Genomic DNA, 24,309 nt, shown 5'->3' with positions numbered 1-24,309 from the left:
GCCGTAGTTATGCTCACGGTGATTATTTGTGCGTGGTCTACGCTCCGGTGTGCTTGTGGCTAACTTGTGGTTGTGCGCACGACTCTATGGGATGCGCACAAGTTATGCACATCGGCCGCCGGAATGTCCTGCGCGTACCGCCAAAGGGAAGGGAAGATGGTGCCGACGACCCCTGCGTGCAAGATGGTGCCCCTGTGAGGGTCTCCACATGTGTGGACCCTTGCACCGGATCGGGGCCTAGCCTAACCAAGGCTGCTCAACTTGATCGGTGTTCCCTTTCGACTCACGGGAAGCAGAGTCGGTACGGTGATCCGAGTTCTGGAGACCAGAGACCTGAATATTTATTTATTTATTTTTAGTTGTTTTTTTTTATACCGATGTTCCTGTAGCAAATACATATCACACCTGTTTACATTGCAACAACAACTTTCGCTCAGGGTGAATCAGAGAACAGAGGAGTCAAATAAACGGGAAAAACAGGACGTAACGTAACATTAGAAATAAGCGTTATAAAATAAAATCAAACAATGCCTGGTCATAACGTAGGATTATCACATTAAACATTATAAGATATATTCAATAATACTGTACAAAAACATCTCTGAGAGGAAAGGATGAGGACTGCCTAAGAACAATGAAGGTAGAGATCGGGCAGCGGAATCCGCAAGGGAGGATTACTTGAGGGCGGAAGATATAAATGGGTAGGATTGACAGTCCGGGAAGGCTTGGGTGAATATAAAGTTTCCTTCTTACCTGGTCTCGTGCTTACCGCTTGTGCATCGGACGGTCTCCAGCTGTGGCTGGGGAGGGTTTTACCTTCACCGCTGCGCTCAGATGTGCACCCGCTGGCCTTTAAGTCACTCTGGGGGCTAAGTCCACGCCGGGACCGAGGCACACCTCTGAGGGATATTGGAGATCACCTCAGGAATTCTTGACTGGGGGAGGGACCCTTAGGTTTCACCGCAGGAGAGCGGGACTTGATCTTCTTGAAGGTAAATTTTCTAATTACTAACACTATTCTAGTGTGTGGGATAATGTCCACATCTGCTGTGGAGACGGAGAAATACTGAAGAGCTAAGCTTACTGCACAGGTATATGTAGAGTGACGTCAGATTTCAAAGCCGACTCCGTCTGCCATCTGCTAGCAGGAGAGCACAATACCCATTGGTCCTGAGTCCATCTGGCTACACTCTAGGAAAATCTCTTTTAACAAATGTATTAAACAAAAAAAATCAGGTAAACAAGATGGATGCAGCTTTTCTGTTTGTGGCAAAACCTTTGTTTTCCCTTATCTGGATGAATTATGGGTTTTTGGGAAAGCACGTGCGGCTCCCAGCTGGCAATATGCTGCTCCAGTTCTCAGCACGCCGAGGGGACTTGAAAGTGTGCCTGCTGCAGCAAAGGGGAACAGGTTGTACCATCCAGCCAAAAGAACAGACAAATACTCCCTCACACAGGGAAAACATCATGCACATATGATTATTGCTTCATTTTAAACTGAAAGCTAAGTATGCTGCTTAGAAGGTAAATATGCATGTTTTTATATACCTATCTAATTTATGCAAGTCCTGCATTTTGGCATACATTCAGTCTTCCACAGTAGCAAGTAACTTAATCAATATGTTAAGGTAAAGAATCATCTCTCGTCCAACACACACATAAAATAAATTATGCTATAATGGAGAAATTACTTACCTGATAATTTTGTTTTCCTTAGTGAAGACAGATGGACTCAGGACCAATGGGTATAGTGTGCTCCTGATAGCAGTTGGAGATGGAGTCAGATTTCAATCTGACGTCAGCACTACACATACCCGTGCAGGAGGCTCTGCTCTTCAGTATTCTCCTCGAAAAGCAATTGTGGATATATGTGTGTTTGAATAACTTGATTAACTTGAACTGGTTGACATGAATTCTAGCTGGTGACCGCCAGGGCACTCAACCGAGAAACAGTGACACCCGGTAATTATGGGTGTCTTGACTAGGGGTAAAGCGTGGCTTACTCGTGCTTGTCTTGCTCTCGGGGATTGTCACCCGAGGGTTCTGTATTCTGAGGCAGCCGTGGGAGGGATACTGAGTCCATCTGTCTACACTAAGAAAAACGAAATTATCAGGTAAGTAATTTCTCCATTTCCTAGTGTGTAGCAGATGGACTCAGGACCAATGGGATGTACAAAAGCTACTCTCGAACCGGGTGGGAGGCTGCCCGTGGCCCACTTAGTACTGCCCTTGCAAATGCTGTGTCTTCCCGGGCCAGAACATCCAGGCGGTAGAACCTCGAGAAGGTGAGAATGGAGGACCATGTTGCCGCCCGACAGATCTCGGCAAGTGACAGCAACTTGTTTTCTGCACAGAACACTGCCTGGGCTCTGGTGGAATGGGCCTTGTCTTGTAGAGGTGAAGGCTTTCCTGCCTCTACATAGGCCACCTTGATTACTTCTTTGATCCAGCGGGCTATAGTTGCCTGCGATGCTGCTTCCCCTTGTTTCTTCCCGCTGTGAAGGACGAATAGGTGGGCTGTTTTTTGTACGGATTCCGACCTTTCCAGGTATCGGACTAGTAGTCTGCCGACGTTAAGATGGCGAAGAAGGCAAGAGTCTTCAGAGTCCTTATCCTCATCTGAAGATGGCAGCAAGATGGTTTGGTTTAGATGTAAATGAGAAACCACCTTTGGAAGGAAGGAACAGTGCGTAGCTGTATGGATCCCGGTGTGAATTTGAGGAATGGTTCCAGACAGGATAGTGCTTGAAGTTCGGAGATGCGACGGGCTGAACATATTGCCACGAGGAACGCAGTTTTCAAGGTTAGAAGCCGTAGAGACAGCCCATGGTTAGGTCTGAAGGAAGCTGCCGCTAGGAAGTCTAGTACTAGGACTGAGGTTCCATAGTGGTACTGGCCACTTTAGTGGTGGTCGGATTTTTTTGACACCTCTCAGGAAGTGGGAGACGTCTGGGTGTGAAGATAGACTGATGCCATCCAATTTGGCTCTGAAGCAAGTCAACGCGGCCACCTGAACCTTGATGGGAGTTGAAACAACCCCTTCTGTAAGCCGTCCTGCAGAAATTCCAGGATCGTGGGGATTTTGACTGTCCACGGAAGTATGTCGTAGTCTTCACACCAGGCTTCGAATATTCTCCTTATTTGTATGTAGGTTAGAGACGTGGAGAACTTGCATGCTCGGAGCAAGGTGTCAATCACTGCCCCCGAGTATCCGCTCTTCTTCAGGCATGTCCTCTCAATGGCCAGTACATAAAAGAGAATAGAGTTGGGTCTTCGTGGAGGATCGGTCCTTGCTGGAGCAGATCCCTGTGTGGAGGTAGGGACGGGGGGCTCCCCTACAGATGTCTTTGCATGGCTGCGTACCACGGCCTTCTTGGCCAATCCGGCACCACTAGAAGTACTAACACCCTGTGGTGTTTTATCTTGCGGATGATACTGCCCAGTAGTGGCCATGGAGGAAAGGCGAACAGCAGGTCTTCCTGTGGCCAAAGAAGTTGGGACTTGGACATTGGACCGGGTTGCCAGAAGATCCTTGGCTGGAGTTCCCCAGTGGTTTATTATCAACTTGAAGGCTGTGGTCGACAGCATCCATTCCCCTGGGTCTAGACTTTCTCTGCTGAGGTAATCTGCAGTGACGTTGTCTTTTCTCGCGATATGGGCGGCTGAGATCCCTTGCAGGTTTGCTTCCGCCCACGCCATTAGGGAGTCTATTTCCAGGGACACCTGTTGGCTTCTGGTTCCTCCCTGGCGGTTGATGTAGGCCACTGTTGTGGAGTTGTCAGACATGACTCTGACCGATTCTCCCCGGAGTCTGTGACTGAATCGCAGACAGGCTAGTCTGACTGCTCGGGCTTCCAGTCGGTTGATATTCCATCCTGACTCTTCCTTGTCCCTGGGCCGTCAGCTCCTGGCAGTGGGCTCCCCACCCTCGTAGGCTCGCATCTGTGGTGAGCAAGACCCAGGTCGGAGGGGATAGCCTTACTCCCTTGTTCAGATGGTCTTCTTGAAGCCACCATAGGAGATGGATCCGTACATCCGCCAGTAACTGGAAGCGAACGGTGTACTTCTGGGACATCGGGTTCCATTGTGACAATAGGGAATGTTGTAGTGGACGCATGTGAGCCCTTGCCCATGGGTCGACTTCTAGGGTTGATGTCATGAGGCCGAGGACTTGGAGGTAGTCCCATACTGTGGGGCGAGCACCGTTCAAATGTTTTCTCAACTGGTCCATCAAGAAGAGCAGTGGTGGTCCTGCTTCTCAACTGGTCCATCAAGAAGAGCAGTGGTGGTCCCGCTTCACAAGAATGGGAACAGAGAAGAGGGTGGTAACTACAGACCGGTTAGCCTCACTTCGGTGATGGGAAAAGTAATGGAGTCGCTGTTGAAAGAGAGAATAGTGAAATATCTACAGTCGGGACAATTGCTGGATCACAGGCAGCATGGATTCACCAGGGGAAGGTCCTGTCAGACAAATCTGATTGACTTTTTTGACTGGGTAACCAAGGAATTGGATCAAGGAAGAGCATTCGATGTCATCTACTTGGACTTCAGCAAAGCTGTTGATACTGTCCCGCACAGGAGACTGGTGAATAAAATACGAAGCTTAGGAGTGAGGGCCAAGGTGGTGGCCTGGATTGCAAACTGGTTGAAGGATAGAAGACAATGTGTGATGCTAAATTGAACTCTCTCTGAAGAGAGAGCGGTTTTAGGCGGTGTACCGCAAGGATCGGTGTTGGGACCGGTCCTGTTCAATATCTTTGTGAGCGACATTGCGGACGGGATAGAAGGTAAGGTTTGTCTTTTTGCGGACGACACAAAGATCTGCCACAGAGTGGACACGCCGGAAGGAGTGGAGAGAATGAGACGGGATTTAAGGAAGCTAGAAGAGTGGTCGAAGATATGGCAGCTGAGAATCAATGCCAAGAAGTGCAGAGACATGCATATTGGGAGTGGAAATCCGAATGAACTGTATTCGATGGGGGGAGAAAGGCTGATGTGCACGGAGCAGGAGAGAGACCTTGGGAAGATGGTGTCTAATGATCTGAAGTCGGTGAAACAATGTGACAAGGCGATAGCTAAAGCCAGAAGAATGCTGGGCTGCATAGAGAGAGGAATATCGAGTAAGAAAAGGGAAGTGATTATCCCCTTGTACAGGTCCTTGGTGAGGCCTCACCTGGAGTACTGTGTTCAGTTCTGGAGACCGTATCTCCAAAGAGACAGAGACAAGATGGAGGCAGTCCAGAGAAGGGCGACCAGAAAGGTGGAGGGTCTTCATCGAATGACTTATGAAGAGAGATTGAAGAATCTAAATATGTACACCCTGGAGGAAAGGAGGAGCAGAGGTGATATGACACAGGCTTTCAGATACTTGAAAGGTTTTAATGATCCGAAGACTACGACAAACCTTTTCCGTCAGAAAAAAATCAGCAGAACCAGGGGTCACGATTTGAAACTCCAGGGAGGAAGACTCAGAACCAATGTCAGGAAGTATTTCTTCACGGAGAGGGTGGTGGATGCCTGGAATGCCCTTCCGGAGGTAGTGGTGAAGACCAGAACTGTGAAGGACTTCAAAGGGGCGTGGGATAAACACTGTGGATCCATAAAGTCTAGAGGACGTGAATGAAGAGTGGGTGGCTCGCAGGAATGACGGCTACTGCCTGGAGATAATACCCTTATTCAATAAACATTCACACAGTTAATGCAACTCCAACAATGCTCTAAGCTTCAACGGCAAGAGGAAAAGTGAAAAAAAGGATTTGCATTCACAAAAAAGTGGGGAGTAGCTAGCTTGTTACGGCGGTTACTACCCCAAACCAAATAAGCCTGATACTTCACTTTTAATACATATCCAGCATAGCTCTCTGCTTCAACGGCAGGGGAAAGACCGATACTTCAAGCATATCCAGCATAGCTCTCTGCTTCAACGGCAGGGGAGAAAAACCGATACTTCAAGCATATCCAGCATAGCTCTCTGCTTCAACGGCAGGGGAGAAAGACCGATACTTCACGCATATCCAGCATAACTATCGCTTCAACGGCAGGGGGAATGAAGAAAAGAGGATCTATATCCAGACAACAACCAACAAGGACTGAATTACATAGTCTGAGTAAACAAAAGCATGGGTGTAGTTTGCTTACTGCGGCGGTTACTACCCCTAACTAAGCTAGATATTCATTTACATGCAGTTCCAACACTGTTCTCTACATTAATGGTGGGGGTGGAAGGGAAATAGAGCCAAAAGGTTACTAAGAGCCAAGACTAACAGAAGTATGAGAAAAAAAAGTGCAAAGCTTTCTGGGCAGACTGGATGGGCCATTTGGTCTTCTTCTGCCGTCATTTCTATGTTTCTAATTTCCTTCTACTTGTAAGGGGAAGGACGACCTTGTCTTGTTGGGTGTCGAACCGGACTCCCAAGTATTCTAGTGATTGGGAGGGCTGCAGGCAACTCTTGGTTGTGTTGACGACCCACCCGAGATTCTGCAGTAGATTCTTGACTCTGGTGGTCGCCTGATGACTTTCTTCTGGAGATTTTGCCATGATCAGCCAATCGTCCAGGTACGGGTGTACGAGGATTCCTTCTTTCCTCAATGTCGCTGCCACTACCACCATGATTTTGGTGAACATCTGAGGGGCAGTAGCTAGTCTGAAGGGTAGCGCCCGGAAATGATAGTGATGGTCCATGATTGCGAAGTGTAGAAAGCGCTGGTGGTCGTGATGGATAGGGATGTACAGATAGGCTTCTGAGAGGTCCAGGGAGGTCAGAAATTCTCCCGGCTTTACTGCCCTTATGACCGAACGTAGGGTTTCCATGCAGAAGTATGGTACGCTCAGGTAGCGGTTGACAGACTTTAGGTCCAGGATGGGCCGGAACATTCCCTCTTTCTTGAGGACGATAAAATAGATGGACCAGTGCCCAGTATTTTGTTGGTGTGTGGGCACCGGTGTTATAGCCTCTAGGGCAGGGGTCAGGAACCTTTTTGGCTGAGAGAGCCATAAACGCCACATATTTTAAAATGTAATTCCATGAGAGCCATACAATATGTTTAAAACTAAATACAAGTAAATGTGTGCATTTTATGTAAGATCACACTTTTAAAGTACAATAAGTCTCTGAAAATATTACACCAGGCCTTAAGACACCAATACATCTCCTATTAGGAAAACGGACCAAGTCAGGCTGCTATAGAGTCCTACACAGAAACTACACGCCAGCAGAAAACCTCACCTGAATCACGTGCTGTCCCTCACCTAACATAGAATAAAGAGACCAAAACGCATAACAAGAAGCATGCAGAAAAAACTGAATTGGAAACTGCAACAAGCCAGAGTCTCTGTATGCAGTGTAACAAAGGAAAAAAGAAACATCACCCATCCTTATAAAACAAATCAAGAAATATAAAATCATCAGCAGTAAAACTGTACTAACAAAAAGAACATATTTTGAAACAGCTGATGAGTGGAATATCCAATAATTAAAAACTCATATAAAACATTTCCAGATACCAACAAAATATTTCAAAATAGCAGACACAAAGACCCAGTAATGAAAAATAAGGATACAAAAATTTTTTTGCTCTGCATACCTGGGAACGTTTGATATCCAGGTGTCCTGAGATTGTTCTGAATTAGCAGGAGGAGGGGTGGTTTGCTTGGAACTTTCTCCTCTCTCAGTCACATACCAGCGCTCTCTCTCACACTGGCTCTCAATGACACATGCTCTCAGTACTCACATATACACATGTTTTTTCTCTCTCACTTATATAGGCTCTTAATTACACATTTACACACATGCTGTCTATCTTTTCACGCTTACACACACACACAGGCTTTCAATCACATAAATACATGCTGTCTTTTTCTCTCACACACAGACTCTCATTCACATGCTTACAAACATGTCCTCTCTTTCTCTCATTTACACACAGGCTCTCAATCACATACTCACATGCTCCCTCACCTAAATCAGCTCTCAATCACACACAGACACACATGGTCTCTCTCTCTCATTTAAACACAGGCTCTCAATCACATACTCACATGCTCCCTCACCTAAATCAGCTCTCAATCACACACAGACACACATGATCTCTCTCTTACTTATACACACAGGCTCTTAATCATACATACACATGATTTCACTCACACACAAAGGATCTCAATCATACACACATACTCTTTCACACAAACAGGTTTTCAATCACAAACTTTCACATACAGGTTCCCAATGGTAAACTTACATTCATGCTCTCTCTCTCTCTCTCTCTCTCACAGGCAGGCTCTCAATCATTCACATACATGCATCTCTCACACACACACACACACGCGCCCCCCCCCCCCCCCCCGCGGCCCGGAAGAGGAAGTGGAGAGTATCGGGTGCCTGCGCGGCAAGAAGAGGCCACGCTAGTGCGCTCGGCATCGGCCCGAAGAAAAGAAGACTGCAGCGCGGCTCGGAGGAAAATGAAGAGGTTCAGCCGCGGCCGATGGGACTCCGCCTCCGCGAGGGCTGAAAATGAAGAGGTTAGCGTTGGGAGGAGGCTGCTGCCGCGAGTTCCCGGGGTGGGGGAGAGAGAGAGTGAATGAGCGAGCAAGCTGTGTTTGCTCGCTCATTCACACTCTCTCTCCCCCCCCCCCCCCCCCCCGGGAACTCGCGGCAGCAGCAGCAGCCTCCTCCCAACGCTAACCTCTTCATTTTCAGCCCTCGCGGAGGCGGAGTCCCATCGGCCGTGGTTGAAGCTCTTCATTTTCCTCCGAGCCGCGCTGCAGTCTTCTTTTTTCGGGCCGATGCCGAGCACACTAGCGTGGCCTCTTCTTGCCGCGCAGGTACCCGATACTCTCCACTTCCTCTTCCGGGCTGCGGGGGGGGCGGGAAGAAGAGAGCACGCCGGTGCCGCTGACTCCAGCTGTCCTGCCGCGTTCCGCCCGGGCTGACAGCATTTTAAGCCCAGGCGGAGGAGGACCGGGAAGCAGCTGGGTCAGCGGGAAAGTGTGGCGACTGTCTGCGAGCCAGATGCAACCCTCAAAAGAGCCATATCTGGCTCGCGAGCCATGGGTTCCCGACCCCTGCTCTAGGGAGAGCAATTTTGTCAGTGTGGATTCCACTGCCGTCCTCTTGGAGGGGGAGTGGCAAGGGGATTTCACCAATTTGTCTGGAGGGATGCTGTGGAAGTCTAGATAGTATCCCTCTCGAATAATGGTTAGGACCCACTTGTCCGATGTTATCTCGACCCATCTTTGGTAGAATAGGGAAAGCCTGCCCTCTATGGCTTTTTCCTGTTGATGGGTCTGTTGATTCTCATTGTAGGGTGTGTGGCTGGGGCCTGGACCTGAGCCGGCTCTCCTCTTATTGTGTTTGTTCCGAAAGGACTGGCCCCTGCCTGCGGGGCGAGTTGCTTAAAATGTATTCTTGTATGGTCTTAAGCGCTGTAATCCTCTGCCCTTGGATGTTCGGGGAGAGGGGCAATGGCTTCTTTTGTTCTTGTCCTCCGGTAGCCGAGGTACTGGGGATTCGCCCCATTTGTCGGCTAACTTCTCCAGTTCGCTTCCAAACAGGAGGGCTCCTTTAAAGGGCATTCTCGTGAGTTTCGTCTTGGAGGTCGCATCGGCTGACCAGCTTCGGAGCCAGAGTTGTCTTCTGGCTGCCACAATGGATGATACGCCCCTGGCTGAGGTGCGCACCAGGTCGGACATCGCATCCGTGAGGAAGGATATCGCTGGTTCTAATGTTTCGACGAGCGTGGTAGCGTTCCTGCCAAGTGATAAGCAAGCACAAGTCACCACGGCACAGCAGGCAGCGATCTGTAGTGACATAGCTGCTGCATCAAATGACTGTTTAAGGATGGATTCCTGACGTCTGTCCTGGGCATCCTTGAGTGCCGCTCCTCCTTCGACTGGAATGGTAGTGCGCTTCGTGAGAGCGCAGACCACGGCGTCCACTTGGGGAACACCAGGAGTTCTTTGGCTGAGGGTTCCAGTGGATATAGGGCTTCTAGGGCCCGTTCTCCTTTGAAACTGTCCTCCAGCGCATTCCATTCCAAGTCGATCAGTTGTTGTGCGGCCTGCAGCAATGGGAAATGGCATGAGGCCTGACGGAGCCCGATCAGCAGAGGGTTCGTCTTTGGCTCCGCTGTGGCACTTGTGCCTGGGATGGCCAGCTCCTTCAGGCTCAGAGACACGATGTCTGGTAACTTGTCTCTGGAGAAGAAACGCATCATGGTTCGGTATAGTTCCGGTCCTGGAGGGATTTCTCCTTCCTCCAGGGAGTCTGGTTCTTCCTCCGAAGTGTCCATGTCCCCTAAGCGGAGGCTTTTGTCTGGAGGGGGCATGTCTCGGGGAGGCCGAGAGGGGCCTGGAAGGTTTTGATCTTCTGGTGGAGGCTGTGGCTGTGTCACCGGTGGCACAGATTGTGCTGGACATATTGAAGCCAGCGGCGTTCCCAGAGGGGCCCAACGGAGTAGGGGCCGAGCTGGGGATAGAGAGGTCCGGGGTACTATCGTTGGTGGAGCCGGATTCCTCTACTGGCTGATGGGGGCCTTGTCCTGGTTCTCCCAGGGCCTCTTCACACTGCAGGCACAGGGCCGAAGCCACTTCGTGTTGTGTCACTCTCAGGTGGCTTGTCCCTTGGCTTTCTTGGCCGGTGGTGCCATGATTTGAGCGAGTGGAGTCGATCAAAACTAGTCTATGCGCCTATATGTGCGCAGCAGGAGGCTTAGATATGCGCTCCGGGTGCGTCGAAGATGTGAGTGCAAGAAGCAGAAGGTTGTGCTTGCAGGCCGCTATGGGAGAGTTGCACACGCCGCTGTGCGCACCGGCTTAATTTGTGTGCCCGACGCCGTTGAGCGTGCCGCTGTGTGCCCGGCACCTTTGTGCGCGTCGCTGTGCGTGCACCGCTATGCACACAAGTAGTTTATGCGCCCGGCTCGCCGCTGTGCACACAACTCGATTGTACGAACAATTCGGCAATCAAGGGGGGGGAAGATGGCACTGGCGAGCACGCAGGCAAGATGGCGGCCCCCCCCCCCCCTCCCGTAGGGTCTCCACGAGGGAAGACCCTCGTACTGAATCAGGGTCTAGCCTGGGCAGGGCTGTTCAACCCGATGGGACAGACGCCGGAGGGCGATCTGTGTGGCTATCCAAGCCTCAGAGACTGAAGACTTTAAGAAATTTTCTACCTTACCTTGTCTCGGCGCTTCCCAGTCTCGTGCTGGGTGGTCTCCAGCTGCGGGGGGAGAGGTGAATACCTTCACCGCCGCGCTCGGTATTGCACCCGCTACCTCTCAGGCACACCTGTTCCTGGGAGCTAAGTCCACGCCGGGAACCAGCCTCCGGACCGAGGCTTACCTCTGAGAAATTTCGGAAATCACCTCAGGAATTCTCAACTGGGGGAGGGACCCTTAGGTATCACCGCAGGAGAGCAGGGTTCGTCCGTAGAGGTAAGATTATTTCTTCTTTGTTTTGGATTTTCTAACGCTGTGCAAGCATGTGTATAGTCCCAAACTGCTATGGAGACGGAGAAATACTGAAGAGCAGAGCCTCCTACACGGGTATATGTAGTGCTGACGTCAGATTGAAATCTGACTCAGTCTCCAACTCCTATCAGGAGCACACTAAACCCATTGGTCCTGAGTCCATCTGCTACACGCTAGTAAAGTAAGACTTATCCGGCTATCTAGCGGCCAATGAATATTTACTTATTTCAGTGGCCACTAGATAGCCGGAGAACTCGTTGGGTGGGCAGATCAGGATGGCACTACTTAGCCAGATAACTTATCCAGCTAAGTGTTTATATTTAGACTTAGATAAGTTGTCCGTCTAAGTTAGACCTGCTCAAAAGCAGGTCTAACTATCAATTGTTTCAGTAGACAGATGAGAGAATACTTTCAGATACCAATCCTAGAAAGAACTGTGATGCTTACCTAGCTCTTTTCCTCACCCATCGCCCAAGTCTTCCTCTGCAGCTTATGATAAAATGAAGCTTCAGCTTTCTTCTGACAACTGGTCTGATGGATAGTAGCACAAAGATTACAAACATTTTAAAAGTTGCATTCTTAAGGGAAAATTAACCCAACAGAACAGGTCATTCAGAAGGCAGCTCCAGGAGTCAATCAGTGAAGAAAGAAGGCTATACAGAACAGAGCCTTCACAATCCCATCACCCACAGGAAAAGCAACTTCGCACTTCGGCCAGGAAAGGCAACACACATCTTAGCCTACAAAAACAAACCTCACAGAATGTAGAGGTGATCTTTTTTGTATTCAAAGGATTCACATGTCAACACAGAACAGAGAAGTACACTTACATGACAGGAAAAAAAACACATCTCACCCCACCCCCAAAACCAGAAACAGTTATACAAAATCCAAAACACCAAAAATGTTCCATAAGAGCTATGACAAAATACAGTGCTTTGTTAACAAAATACAGCAATTTTGTTTTTTGCTAGTTGACTTGATATAGGAACAGAAATAGAATAGCAGGTTGTAGGACTTGCTTTGCTAAGCTTTGATTCCAATTATCACCATCATAGCAAACAGGAAAAAGCCTTTGTGATTCAGGCCATGATTAGATATTTTCTTCTCAACAGCAAATTCTAAGTTCTTAAACTTTTTTTTCTCTGTTTGGTCAAAGTGGCTATTTTTAAAGAGCCAGAATGGTCTATCTGAAACCCACTAAAAAGCAAGTAGACTCAGATAGCAAAGATAAAGTAGAAAAAAAAATCAAGTCCAAATTAGAAAACTAAAACTAAAGCATACTGTTGGTACTTCTGAAATCCTGGCTGTTTCAAGCTAAACATAATTATTAATCAGACAAACACATTACCTGATGGTTCTGCTAGTCAGGAGACCACTAGACTTTTAGATCTTAAATCTATCTACAAGTAGATCTTAAATCTAGCAGCTGCTCCTTCAAAGCTGTAAGGGAGACTTCATGGACAAAACAAAATGTGAGGGTAGATTTTCCACCACTATATCCTTATATGTTTGAGACCAAGAGGATGGGTAATCTAGTGATCAAAATGCAGGACATTTTAACATAATTTCTGGATATAACTTTAGAAGGCAGGGTTGGTTTTAAAAACATCTACAGACATTTAACAGTCTACTCTAGGAAAAATATACTAAAACTGATCAAGACGAGAAAGTGCACTATCACCCAAAGTAACTTAATCCAGGATAAAGAGGAACAGAATACCCAGCACGAAAATGGAACAGGATATGTGGCACTTCAGGTAGACAGCAGACACCTGGGCCTTAACTGTTGCTACAATAGTTCAGGCTCTGGTTGGATCATTAATCCCAAGAAAATATATGTCACGAGTGGGTCAGCTCTTGTTGGCAGCCAGACTTACGATTGCCACCTTTTAGAAATGTAATCCCGGATAGATCATTGACGTATTCAAGTAAGAGAGGTGGCAGACCTTGAACGCCTAGGATATGCACTGAAAAATGAGAGTTTTAAACATGAGAAGATATGGGGCATTTACCATCGATATTGTAACGCTTAATGTGTTTTGTACGTATAAAGGTGTTCTTTTGGAATGGAGGATTATGCTTTGTATCTCCTAATTGGGAATACGAATGTAACCAGAAGACATTGTTTTTGTATGTATTTTCTCCTTTGGAAGCCACAAAAATGTTTAAAGAGTTTAAAAAAAAAAAAAAAAGCAATGTTCAGGCTCTGTAGAGTGCCCAGGTTCAAGGTGCAGTACTGAGTGAAAGCTTGACCCACGTATGGGAGGGATAGATGTGTCACCACGCCCTTTTCCACTCCCCACGAGGAAGACCAAAGATGGAAAGATTTGCATGCCTGCCTTATGGTGCTTTAGCCTCAGGGTCTCCAGTCTTAAGACAGTCAGTGAATCAGGGTTTGAGGCATCTCCCAGGAACAGGTGTGGAAGAGACCTTTCACAAGAAAGCCATATAATGAAAGGCCAAAAAAAAAAAAAAAAGGCGGCAAAACAATTACGGTGCAGTCGAGGAATGTCCTGGATCTTGTGGGTGTTCAACATCAGAAAATTTTTTTAAAAAGCATCATATCACTGCTTTTCTTCTATTCTCTGAATATATCCATTCTTTTAAATATATGTGGGTCTTTACAGCAAGTTTAGAATAAGTCACTAGAATGTATTATCCAGCTGTTTAGGTAAGGATGGTGAAGTGTGCTGATGAACAGAAAGACTATCTTTGGACTCTGTATCAAAGTCGTCTTGTCACTGCGTCCACCTGCAAAGAAGAGGCAGAACCTGTGAGTTATGGGGGTGCTGAAGACTGGGGAAGGTGGGTTACACGTCACACATTAAAACGGGGCTGCATGAAAGCAATCCAAGGCTGCAGAAGAGCATATACAGTGGGCTTATGCATGGGGACTCTAAGAGAGCTGGCTGCTGGTTCTCCCTGCTGGCATACATTTCTCCAGTTCTTGGACAGCAAAGAGAACCTCAGCCCACTAAGATATCTTGGAAAAGGGGCATGAACAGAAATAGAAAAGGCAAAACAAAATAGAAAAATTATGAAGTCCCTCAAAATAAGGGACTTTATCATTTTATCCCGATTTACCATGTTTTAATTAGTGCTATTGACAAGCCCTGCCCACAAGCGGGTGAATATCCAGACTGGAAGCAGGGCTCACTCATCCACCTCTAATAGCTTCACAAAGCTTTCCATTATATTATTGAAAAGGGGGGAGGAGAGGTTTCAACAGGAAAAGCCCCCTTAAAGATGATTAAGCAAAGTTGCTTACCTGTAGCAAGTGTTTTCCATGAACAGCAGGACATACAGCCACACGACTGGGTGACAGCATCCAATGGTAAGACCGCACCTGGAATACTGTGTACAATTCTGGTCGCCGCATCTCAAAAAAGATATAATTGCGATGGAGAAGATACAGAGAAGGGCTACCAAAATGATAAGGGGAATGGAACAGCTCCCCTATGAGGAAAGGCTGAAGAGGTTAGGGCTGTTCAGCTTGGAGAAGAGGCGGCTGAGGGGGGATATGATAAAGGTCTTTAAGATCATAAGAGGTCTTGAACAAGTAAATGTGAATCAGTTATTTACACTTTCGAATAATAGAAGGACTAGGGGGCATTCCATGAAGTTATCAAGAAGCACATTCAAGACTAATCGGAGAAAATTCTTTTTCACTCAAACACACAATAAAGCTCTGGAATTTGTTGCCAGAGGACGTGGTTAGTGCAGTTAGTGTAGCTGGGTTCAAAAAAGGCTTGGATAAGTTCTTGGAGGAGAAGTCCATTAACGGCTATTAATCAAGTTTACTTAGGGAATAGCCACTGCTAGTAATTGCATCAGTAGCATGGGATCTTCTTAGTGTTTGGGTAATTGCCAGGTTCTTGTGGCCTGGTTTGGCCTCTGTTGGAAACAGGATGCTGGGCTTGATGGAACCTTGGTCTGACCCAGCATGGCAATTTCTTATGTTCTTAATGCTGCCGAGTCAGGTACTGCTCTTACTAAGCTCTAATTCTTCAGCATGTACGGACCTTCCCATGTGAACGCTACCGCGCACCCAGTCTCAGGTTCATGTGGTTGTATGTTCTGCTGTCCATGGATAGCACCTGTTACAAGTAAATAACTTTGCTTTCTCTGTGGATATGCCAGACAATGCAGCCACATGATTAGAACTCCCAAGTTGAAGGTTGTAGGCAAAGCATTTGTGTGGTTTCAATTGACCTACAACCTGTCCTTCCGCTGGTTATTTAACTTGTGCAAAATGACGCCTCATCCATCTTCCTTTTTGTATGAGGCATAGTCACACTTTTTGTTTTATATTGGAAATGGGACAAGTTTCTCAGGTCCCAGGAATGTCATACACTCCATTGACAGCCACAGACTCCAGAGATGTCAGTCTTCTAAAGTATATGGAAAACCGAAAACAAAATCCCTGGTTCCGCAAGAATCAATGCAACAGAGGAGAAAAGCACAGGTATGTCAAGAGGTTTTAGAAATGGAAACAAGTCATCACCAGTAGGAGTCCCAGATGGTTATGCATTAAAAATTTGCAGGAAGGGCTGCGTGGAAGGAACATACATTTAGAAGGCATGCATAATGCTCATTCCTGCCATGGGAAATAACCTCAGGAAAAAGGCACACCTAGAAGCATACAAGTAAGAAGCCCCAGAACTATGCTCTGGAATTTGTTGCTAGAGGATGAGATGAGAGCTGTAAGTGTAGCTGGGTGCAAAAAAATGTTGGGACGAACACCTGGAGGAAAAGTTCATTAACCGTTAAGGTGGATATGGGGAAATCCACTGCATAGAACAGGGATAAGGAGCATGGATCCATGGGGGAGGAGGAATAGCCTAGTGGTTAGAGCAGTGGACTATGAACCAGGAGACCAGGGTTCGAGTCCTGCTGTCGCTCCTTGTGACCTTGGGCAAGTCACTTTACCCTCCATTGCCTCAGGTACAAACTTAGATTGTTATCCCTCTGGGGATAGAAAAATACCTACAGTACCTGAATGTAAACCGGTGTGATATCTCAATTGAGATCAAATGTCAGTATATAAAAATAAATAAATAAAAATAAATGTTGGGATCCTGCCAGGTAGGTACTTACACAATCTGGATCAGCCACAACATGGAAAAGGATACTGGGTTGGATGAACTTCTGGTCTGACCTAGTATGGCAAATCCTAAGACGTTATGCGTGACTCAGCCATAACACATTAGTTTGGCTTCCTGTTCTGGTAGATTGATGAGTATGATTGTTTTTTATTTTGTATCAATGTTTCATGCCATTGATATGCAGACACTACTCTCTGTGTCCTTGCCCCAACCATACTGAACTATTGGGTAGATCATGAACTGCCTTGATGGTAGAAAGCATCAATAATTTCCTTGACATGTCCTATGGTGGTGCTGTTCTACAGGACGGAGTCAAAAATGACTCTAAGGAAGAAAACAAGACACAAGGACTTGATGTTTTGCTGTGGAAATATACAAAGTCCAGCAAAAACTGGAACCATAGTCTGCTAGAATAGAAGGCGTTGATCTTTCCCCATGGCATAGGACACATTGGCTGGAATATGAGAGAAGCCAGTATTTGAAGCAGCACAGAAATTTCTGCTCTGGTCTGTGGCACCAATATGTCCATGCTGTGTAGGTCGACCAATGTGACTGTGCCGTTCAGCACAAGTATACTGTGCCATGGGATCGTGCCAACAGCATTGCTCTGTGCCCCTCGGGGCAGATGGTGGCCAGTGCCGTTTGGACACACATGTCCTGCTTCATGGTTCAGAATAGACAGAAAACCATGCAGTGTGTTTCAGGCTGATGGCGTCTGTGCCACTTGGACATATATGCTCATTGGTGGCACTGCAGCAGTAATAAGCCTTGGCATTATTTGAATATGCACCATGAGGCAGCCCTAATGGACTGTAACTGGAGCTTGGCAGTGCCATGCATCAGAACCTGTTTCCTGCACCTAGCAGTGCATGTAAAACGCCATCATCAAAATTGTCCTTTGGCATGCAATCCTTTGCAATGCAGAGAGGAATTATCCTGAAAGATTCAAATACTCTAAGTATGTCGTAATTGCTAGACAACTAAACAAACTAAAGCTAGAAATGAAAAACTAAATCCCCATGACGATGTAGAGGGAACGTGAACCAATTGTTCATGATCACAGATAAAAATCTAAGGCACCAGCGGTATTTGCATGGAAAAGTCTGCATGTGCTCGAGATTTTAAGGTTGGAAAGAGCAGTGCCCAACTCAGCGATGTCGGATGACGTCACCCAGTTGTGTGGCTGTACTGTCCGGCTTGCAAACGAACAAACAACTGTTTTCTTCCCCAATCAAATTCCAAACGCTGCCATCATTATGTCAGAGAGGAACACAGCAACTCTGACCAATCTCAAACGGATTGATTATGTTAAACCTTTTGAATATAACCTGCTTGTCCTTGATTTTATTCAGCAGGAATACTTAGCTCATATATCTGCTTTAAAAGGCAAAGCAACACTCTGGAGAATCGAGTTTTTGCTTGCTCTTTGGTAAATTCAATATTGCACCTAAGATTCTAATCTCAACAACCACAACAAATAACTTAAAAAGATCTTTGCCCTTTACAAATGTTGGCTTACTACAGTTAGTCATTTTATTTTTTTAAAATGTATATTCCGTTCGATGTAATGAAACATTCTGAGCAGATTACAATAAGAACATTAAAATGTGTGTACAGTTTAAAAACACTAATCTCCAGAATTCACAAAAATAACCCTACATCACCAGACCAACATTTAACATTAATGAAATAAAGGCCAAATAAAAAGAATACCCTCTAGGACAGTGGTTCTCAATCTTTTTTCTGTCGGGACACACCTGACAGATGGTTCTCACATGCATGACACCCTGACCCATGATCGTCACGGGGCTAGATGTAAAAGTAAAGTTTGCATCCATGGGAACCCCCCTGAGCCACAATAAATGGATGTAAAGCAGAATTACGACATTCCCTATACAACTCACCCTACAAAAAAGATATTCTGGTTCTGGTGTCATCTCAGTAACAGCAACTCAAACTCCTTCTACTTCCAGGCTCAATAGCCCTACTTATGAAAAGACAGCAGTTTACCACCAATGCATGTCCTCTTGAGAAAACGCTTACATGCTAGTAAAATATCTCATCTCGGTAACAGACACAGAACCGACCTAACATACTCCCAGGATCTGTAGGAATGCACATAAACTAATCTGCACACAGTTACACCTGATTTATGGAATACACTCAAACAGGAGCAACTCTATCTATGAAAAGGCAACACTACAAATATTAAATCAGGCCCTAAAAACTTAAAAAGCCATCTTTACTTACCCCCTCCAGCAGCTCTCCTACTCCCCTTCCATGCAGGCCATGGCACACACCAGAAGCAGCAGTAGAAGCTAAGCTCTATACTCATGGTCCTCTTCTTTAGTGCCCATGTCTCACACACACACCATACCAGTCATGCCCCCATGACCAGTTTCTGTGTCTCACACACCAATCATCTCCCAAACAGTCTTTGACACACACACACCAGTCACCTTCCTGAACAGTTTCTCTCATGCCATACACACACAGGCTTCCCACTCCTGTGTTCTTCTTACATATATGGGCTTCTCACTCTCATAATCACTTTGTCACACACACACACTCACTCACCAGTCTCTCACTCCCATGCTTGTTCTCTCCACATGCACAGGCTTCTCATTCCCATAATCACTTTCTTTCTCTCTCACACACACACACATACCAGTCACCTGATCTCTCTCATGCATATACACACACAGGCTTCCCACTCCCATGTTCTCTTTCAGATCTACAGGCTTCTCCCTCCCATGCTGTCTCACACACACCCAGGTTTCTCACTCCCATGCTCACTCTCTTCACATGCACAGGCTTCTCATTCCCATAATCACTTTCTCTGTTACACTCACACCGGTCTCTCATTTCCATGATCGCACTCTACGTGCACAGGCTTCTCATTCCCTGAATCACATTCTCACTCACAATCACACACACCAGTCTCTTTCTCTCACACACACCGACACCTTACCAACCAGTCTCGCTCTCTCATGCATGCACACACACAGGCTTCCCATTCCCATGCTTTCTTTCACACACACCCCCACACACACACAACACCAGGCTTCTTACGCCCATGCTTTCTCACATACCCTGATTTCTCACTTCCATGCTTTTTCTTTCTCACACACAGTCACCTCCCTGACTAATGTCTCACACTCTCACATACACATCAGTCATCTCCCTGAGCAGTCACTTTCATTGTCTCTCACATCAGCTCTCTGACCAGTTTCTCTCAATCACACACATGCTCTCAATCAAATACATTCTCTCACTTACACACAGGCTCTCAATCACACACACATTCTCTCACTTACAAACAGGCTGGCTGGCTCTCTCTCTCATTTCCTGCACCTCCCCCCCCCCCCCCCAGAACAAATGGTAGCTGCAGCAGCCTCCTCCTCCAGCCCCCGCAGGCCAAGAAAGAAGAATCCCATCGGCCGTGGGAGGCTCATGCTGCTGTCTCCTTTCCCCGATTACTGGCTGCTTCTATTGCTTGGGGGCCGATGCTGCTGCCGCCGCTATTTTTCCACGCTGCACAGCTTTCTCCTTCCTGCACACCGCGTATCACTTCCTGTTCCGGGTCACGGGGTGGGGGGGGGGGGCCGCAGGAAGAAGAAAAGGTCAGCCGTAGGTGCCACTGCTTCTTCTATCGCGACACACCGGTTGAGAAGCGCTGCTCTAGGATAGTACAATATAAATACAGACAGAATGAGGCTACTAAGCTCAAAACATTACTAACAAGTGAGAGAGGATACACTTGTTGAAACAAAAAACTTTCCAGTTTCTTCTTAAAAATCTGCCCAAGTTCAATTCTTCCTTCAACTCTTGTGGAAGTGCATTCCACACCACTGGCCCTACAATAGAAAAAGCATGTTTTCAAATAACTTGAAGCCAACAAGCTTTAAAAGAAGCGGCTTTAAATAAGGACTTTAGCAGATTGTAATTGCAAATCAGGGGAATATGCAAAAATCAATTCCTTTAGATAATAAGCTCCATCCTCTTGCAATGCCTTAAAAGACCAATAGTAGTAGTTCCCTGTATGTACCCGGATCAGTCCAGACTCCTGGGTTTTGCCTCCCCACCAGATGGAGAAAGAGAAGTTTTTGACTGACTCTGCCCTGTACCCTGAGGTGCCACCTACAGTCTGTGAAGAAAGTTTAGGAATTAGTTTAAAACAAAAAGGATAGACAGGAATTTGTCTTTCAATTTAATTAGTTGCTATTTCCTTAAAAAAAAAAAAAAAAAAAAAAAAAGTTTGGCAGATTTTTTTTGTCAGAAGCCGGCAGGAACAGCGGCCTTTAGCCTCCCAGGGGGTTGGCAGGTCCTGACGGGACCATCCCCCCTGGTATTGAGGCTTGACTGAATAGGGGTTGAGAACCCTGTTGCTCAGCACAGTCCTGACTTGGGGGTGATACCGGGGAGCCGGGCTCACTCACCCCCCGACAATCAGGAGCCGCTCCTCCTCCCGGCTTCGGAAACAGTAAGGATTCCTGCGCTTGTCAACCTTTTTCCCCGCCGCTGCTGCCGTTTAAAAAAGAGAGACTTATTTTCCTCACTGATTCATGATGCCTCGCGCCACGGCATGTGAAGCTTGTGGGGATGCGCGAGCATCACACGTCTTTCTTTGTTCTTCCTGCCTTCCCTGAGGGGAGGGCACGGCGGCAGCGGTCAGCAGTAGCATTTCTCTGCCGCGGTAGGGTTCAGCACAGTTTGAACGCTCGTGGCCCCAACCTGTAGTCCCATTCCCGCTAAGCGCGGGAATGGAAGCCATTTTGGCCACATTTCGCGCTTCAGCTCGAGCCACAGAAGGGGGAGGGATTTCCCCTCCTCTTCTTTCCCCGAAGCCTACTGTCCCCGAGGGGGGCGGCCCAGCTAAGGAATTCCCAGAACCGATTGAGGAGAGCCCCGAGGGGGCATCAGACTCTTCTTATTTTTCCTCCAAATTGGTTCTGTTGCTGCATAGGGTCTTTAAGGCCCAGAGAGCAGCTCAGAGGCATTTAGTGCAGGGTCCTAAAGTGTGCGCAGTCCACGGGGCCAAGAGCTCAGGGAGTCCAGCAATCAAGAAGTCCTGGCCTGCAGTAGCAGCGGGGAGGTCCAAAGGCTGCGAGGGGTCCAAAAAGCTAAAAGGCCGCTTCGGATCTTATTCCCCTGCCGTCCGGAAGATTCGCCCTCCGAGGTATCAGAGCAAGAGGATCAGGAGGCTAGTGGAGTTCCTCCTCAGGGCAGGCATTTGGTGGAAGATGAGACCCTATCTCCCACTCATGGGGGTCCGCAGGTTGTCGAAGATGGTGGGCCTGCGGGGTCCAACCAAGTCCTCCCCCTTTCATCTTTCTGTTACAGACTTGCTCTTCTGAGGATGGGATACTCCTGATCTGAGCTGGAAGGTCAGTAAGGCGATGGACAAGATATGTCCTTTGCCAGAAGAGGCTTTAGACCTTCTCCGCGTTTCTCAAGTGGATGCGGAGGTGTTGGCGGTCACAAAAAAAAAAAAAAAAAAGACCACTATCCCTGTGACGGGTGCAACGTCACTCAAATTTCCAGGGACGGAAGCTGGAGGTGCAGCTCAACAAGATTTTTGAAGTGTCGACGCTTGGTCTGAGCTGCCATGTCTAGTAGTTTCTCCTTGAGGGCAGGTCTACGCTGGGTACAGCGATTGCAAATAGTACTGCCCTGACAGAAGAAGAAGTGCTGCAAGCGGGGCATTTGGAACCAGTGGTCACTTATAGTACTGGTGCCCTTTATGACCTCCTCCGTACGTCAACTAGAACTATGGTATCAGCAGTATCGGCCCGCAAGCTTCTCTGGTTGAGAATTTGGTTAGCAGACGTATCCTCCAAAGCTCAGTTGGGCTCCTTGCTCTTTAAGGGAAAGCTGCTTTTTGGGGAAGGACTTGGAGGGCATGATTCAGTCCTTGGGGGAGAACATGGTACCCCGCCTACCAGAGGATAGGCCTAAAGTGAGGGGCTCTCTCTCGTCTCGCTCAAGCCTACGAGGTAATCAAAGATTCCATTCCTCCCGGTCTTCGGGATCTTCCTTTCATCAGCCCTCAGTAAGGCAACAGTCCTGGTCTCAGACTTTGAGTCTGGCGCTTCGGCAGACCAGGTGTTCAACAGTCCTCCACTGGAAGCAAGTCCTCCCAGTGATGGGAGGCCGGCCCATTCCTCGGCTCCAGTGGTGAGAGGTAGACTGTCTCGATTTTACGAGGAATGGGCCACTCTCACTTCTAACCAGTGAGTCCTCAATGTGATATGGCAAGGTTGCACATTAGATTTTGTGCGGCATATCCCAGATTGGTTTCTTGTCTCCCCATGCTCGTATGTCGAGAAGGACACATTACAGCGTCTCCTCGACCTATAGGCAATTGTGACTGTTCCGCTCATGGAACAGCGGAGGGGCTGTTACTCCATATACTTGGTGGTGCCAAAGAAGGAGGGTACCTTCCAGCCTATTCTCGACTTAAAAAAAGAGTAAACAGGAGATTCTGACTGCAGGGTCGGCTTGGGAAGACGTGGGAGATTTGAGATCTTCTTTTGTGGCAGCTGCGTGGTTAGTGGAGCAACAGAGGAGCTGAGGGACAGTATCAGCACAGGCTCAGCTTTCTTCCTGGCAGCCATCTTGCAGCACATAACACAGCAGGGACTCAAGAAAGGGAAAATAGCTGCAGGCACGTTGGTACTGTCCTGTGCTGGGGGAGCACAGCTCTTTTCATAGGGGACCTTCTATATTGGTTTTTCACGCTGTCAAGGAGGGCAATTCTCAGTGATTGAGATATTCTCTGGGTCCAGAAGCGCTGCTGCCGCTGTGTTTGGAACTCTCTCTTGGTGTCAGCCCCCCCCCCCCCCCCCCGTCCTCCATCCTCCGCGACACTAATTCATGCAGTAAAATTTCTGCAGCCACATTAAAGCAGCGAAACTTCCGCAGCGCAATTCCTGCAGTAACGCTCCCATTACTTGCAGCATCTAATTCACGCACCATACTTCCAACAGCAGCTAAATACTGGCAGTACATTCAAGCAGCGTAATTTAAGGAGCAAGATTTAAGCAGCCCCATATCAGTTGCTAAACCCACGTGGAAATTTACAGCAGCAAACTACAAGCAGCACCCTGCAGGCAGCAAAGTACAAACACTGATCTTCAAGCAGTATAATATAAGAAAATAAGAAAATGCCATACTGGGTCAGACCAAGGGTCCATCAAGCCCAGCATCCTGTTTCCAACAGTGGCCAATCCAGGCCAAAAGAACCTGGCAAGTACCCAAAAACTAAGTCTATTCCATGTTACCATTGCCAATGGCAGTGGCTATTCTCCAAGTGAACTTAATACAGGTAATGGACTTCTCCTCCAAGAACTTATCCAATCCTTTTTTAAACACAGCTATACTAACTGCACTAACCACATCCTCTGGCAACAAATTCCAGAGTTTAATTGTGCGTTGAGTAAAAAAGAACTTTCTCCGATTAGTTTTAAATGTGCCCCATGCTAACTTCATGGAGTGCCCCCTAGTCTTTCTACTATCCGAAAGAGTAAATAACCGATTCACATCTACCTGTTCTAGTCCTCTTATGATTTTAAACACCTCTATCATATCCCCCCTCAGTCGTCTCTTCTCCAAGCTGAAAAGCCCTAACCTCTTTAGTCTTTCCTTATAGGCGAGTTGTTCCATTCCCCTTATCATTTTGGTAGCCCTTCTCTGTACCTTCTCCATCGCAATTATATCTTTTTTGAGATGCGGC

General features: G+C 47.3%; 1 protein-coding gene across 6 annotated transcripts in view; it reads right to left on the bottom strand.

Annotated features, from left to right (window-relative positions):
• The window catches only part of MPV17L2 (MPV17 mitochondrial inner membrane protein like 2), a 169,369-nt gene that overhangs the window by 60,793 nt on the left and 84,267 nt on the right, over nt 1–24,309 (bottom strand). For 2 of the 6 annotated variants that reach the window (XM_029614346.1, XM_029614345.1), the window contains exon 6: nt 11,914–11,997. The exons of 3 other annotated variants lie outside the window; for them this stretch is intronic. In XM_029614346.1, the coding sequence (XP_029470206.1) occupies nt 11,914–11,997 (84 nt within the window). Of the gene's footprint in view, nt 1–11,913; nt 11,998–12,231; nt 14,221–24,309 lie in introns of those variants that run through there. One more of the 6 variants, XM_029614347.1, reaches the window with a different exon arrangement.

The sequence above is a fragment of the Rhinatrema bivittatum genome, chromosome 8, assembly GCF_901001135.1.
Source record: "Rhinatrema bivittatum chromosome 8, aRhiBiv1.1, whole genome shotgun sequence".
In the NCBI taxonomy this organism is placed as follows: domain Eukaryota; kingdom Metazoa; phylum Chordata; class Amphibia; order Gymnophiona; family Rhinatrematidae; genus Rhinatrema; species Rhinatrema bivittatum.
This window is presented reverse-complemented; position numbering and strand designations above follow the sequence as displayed.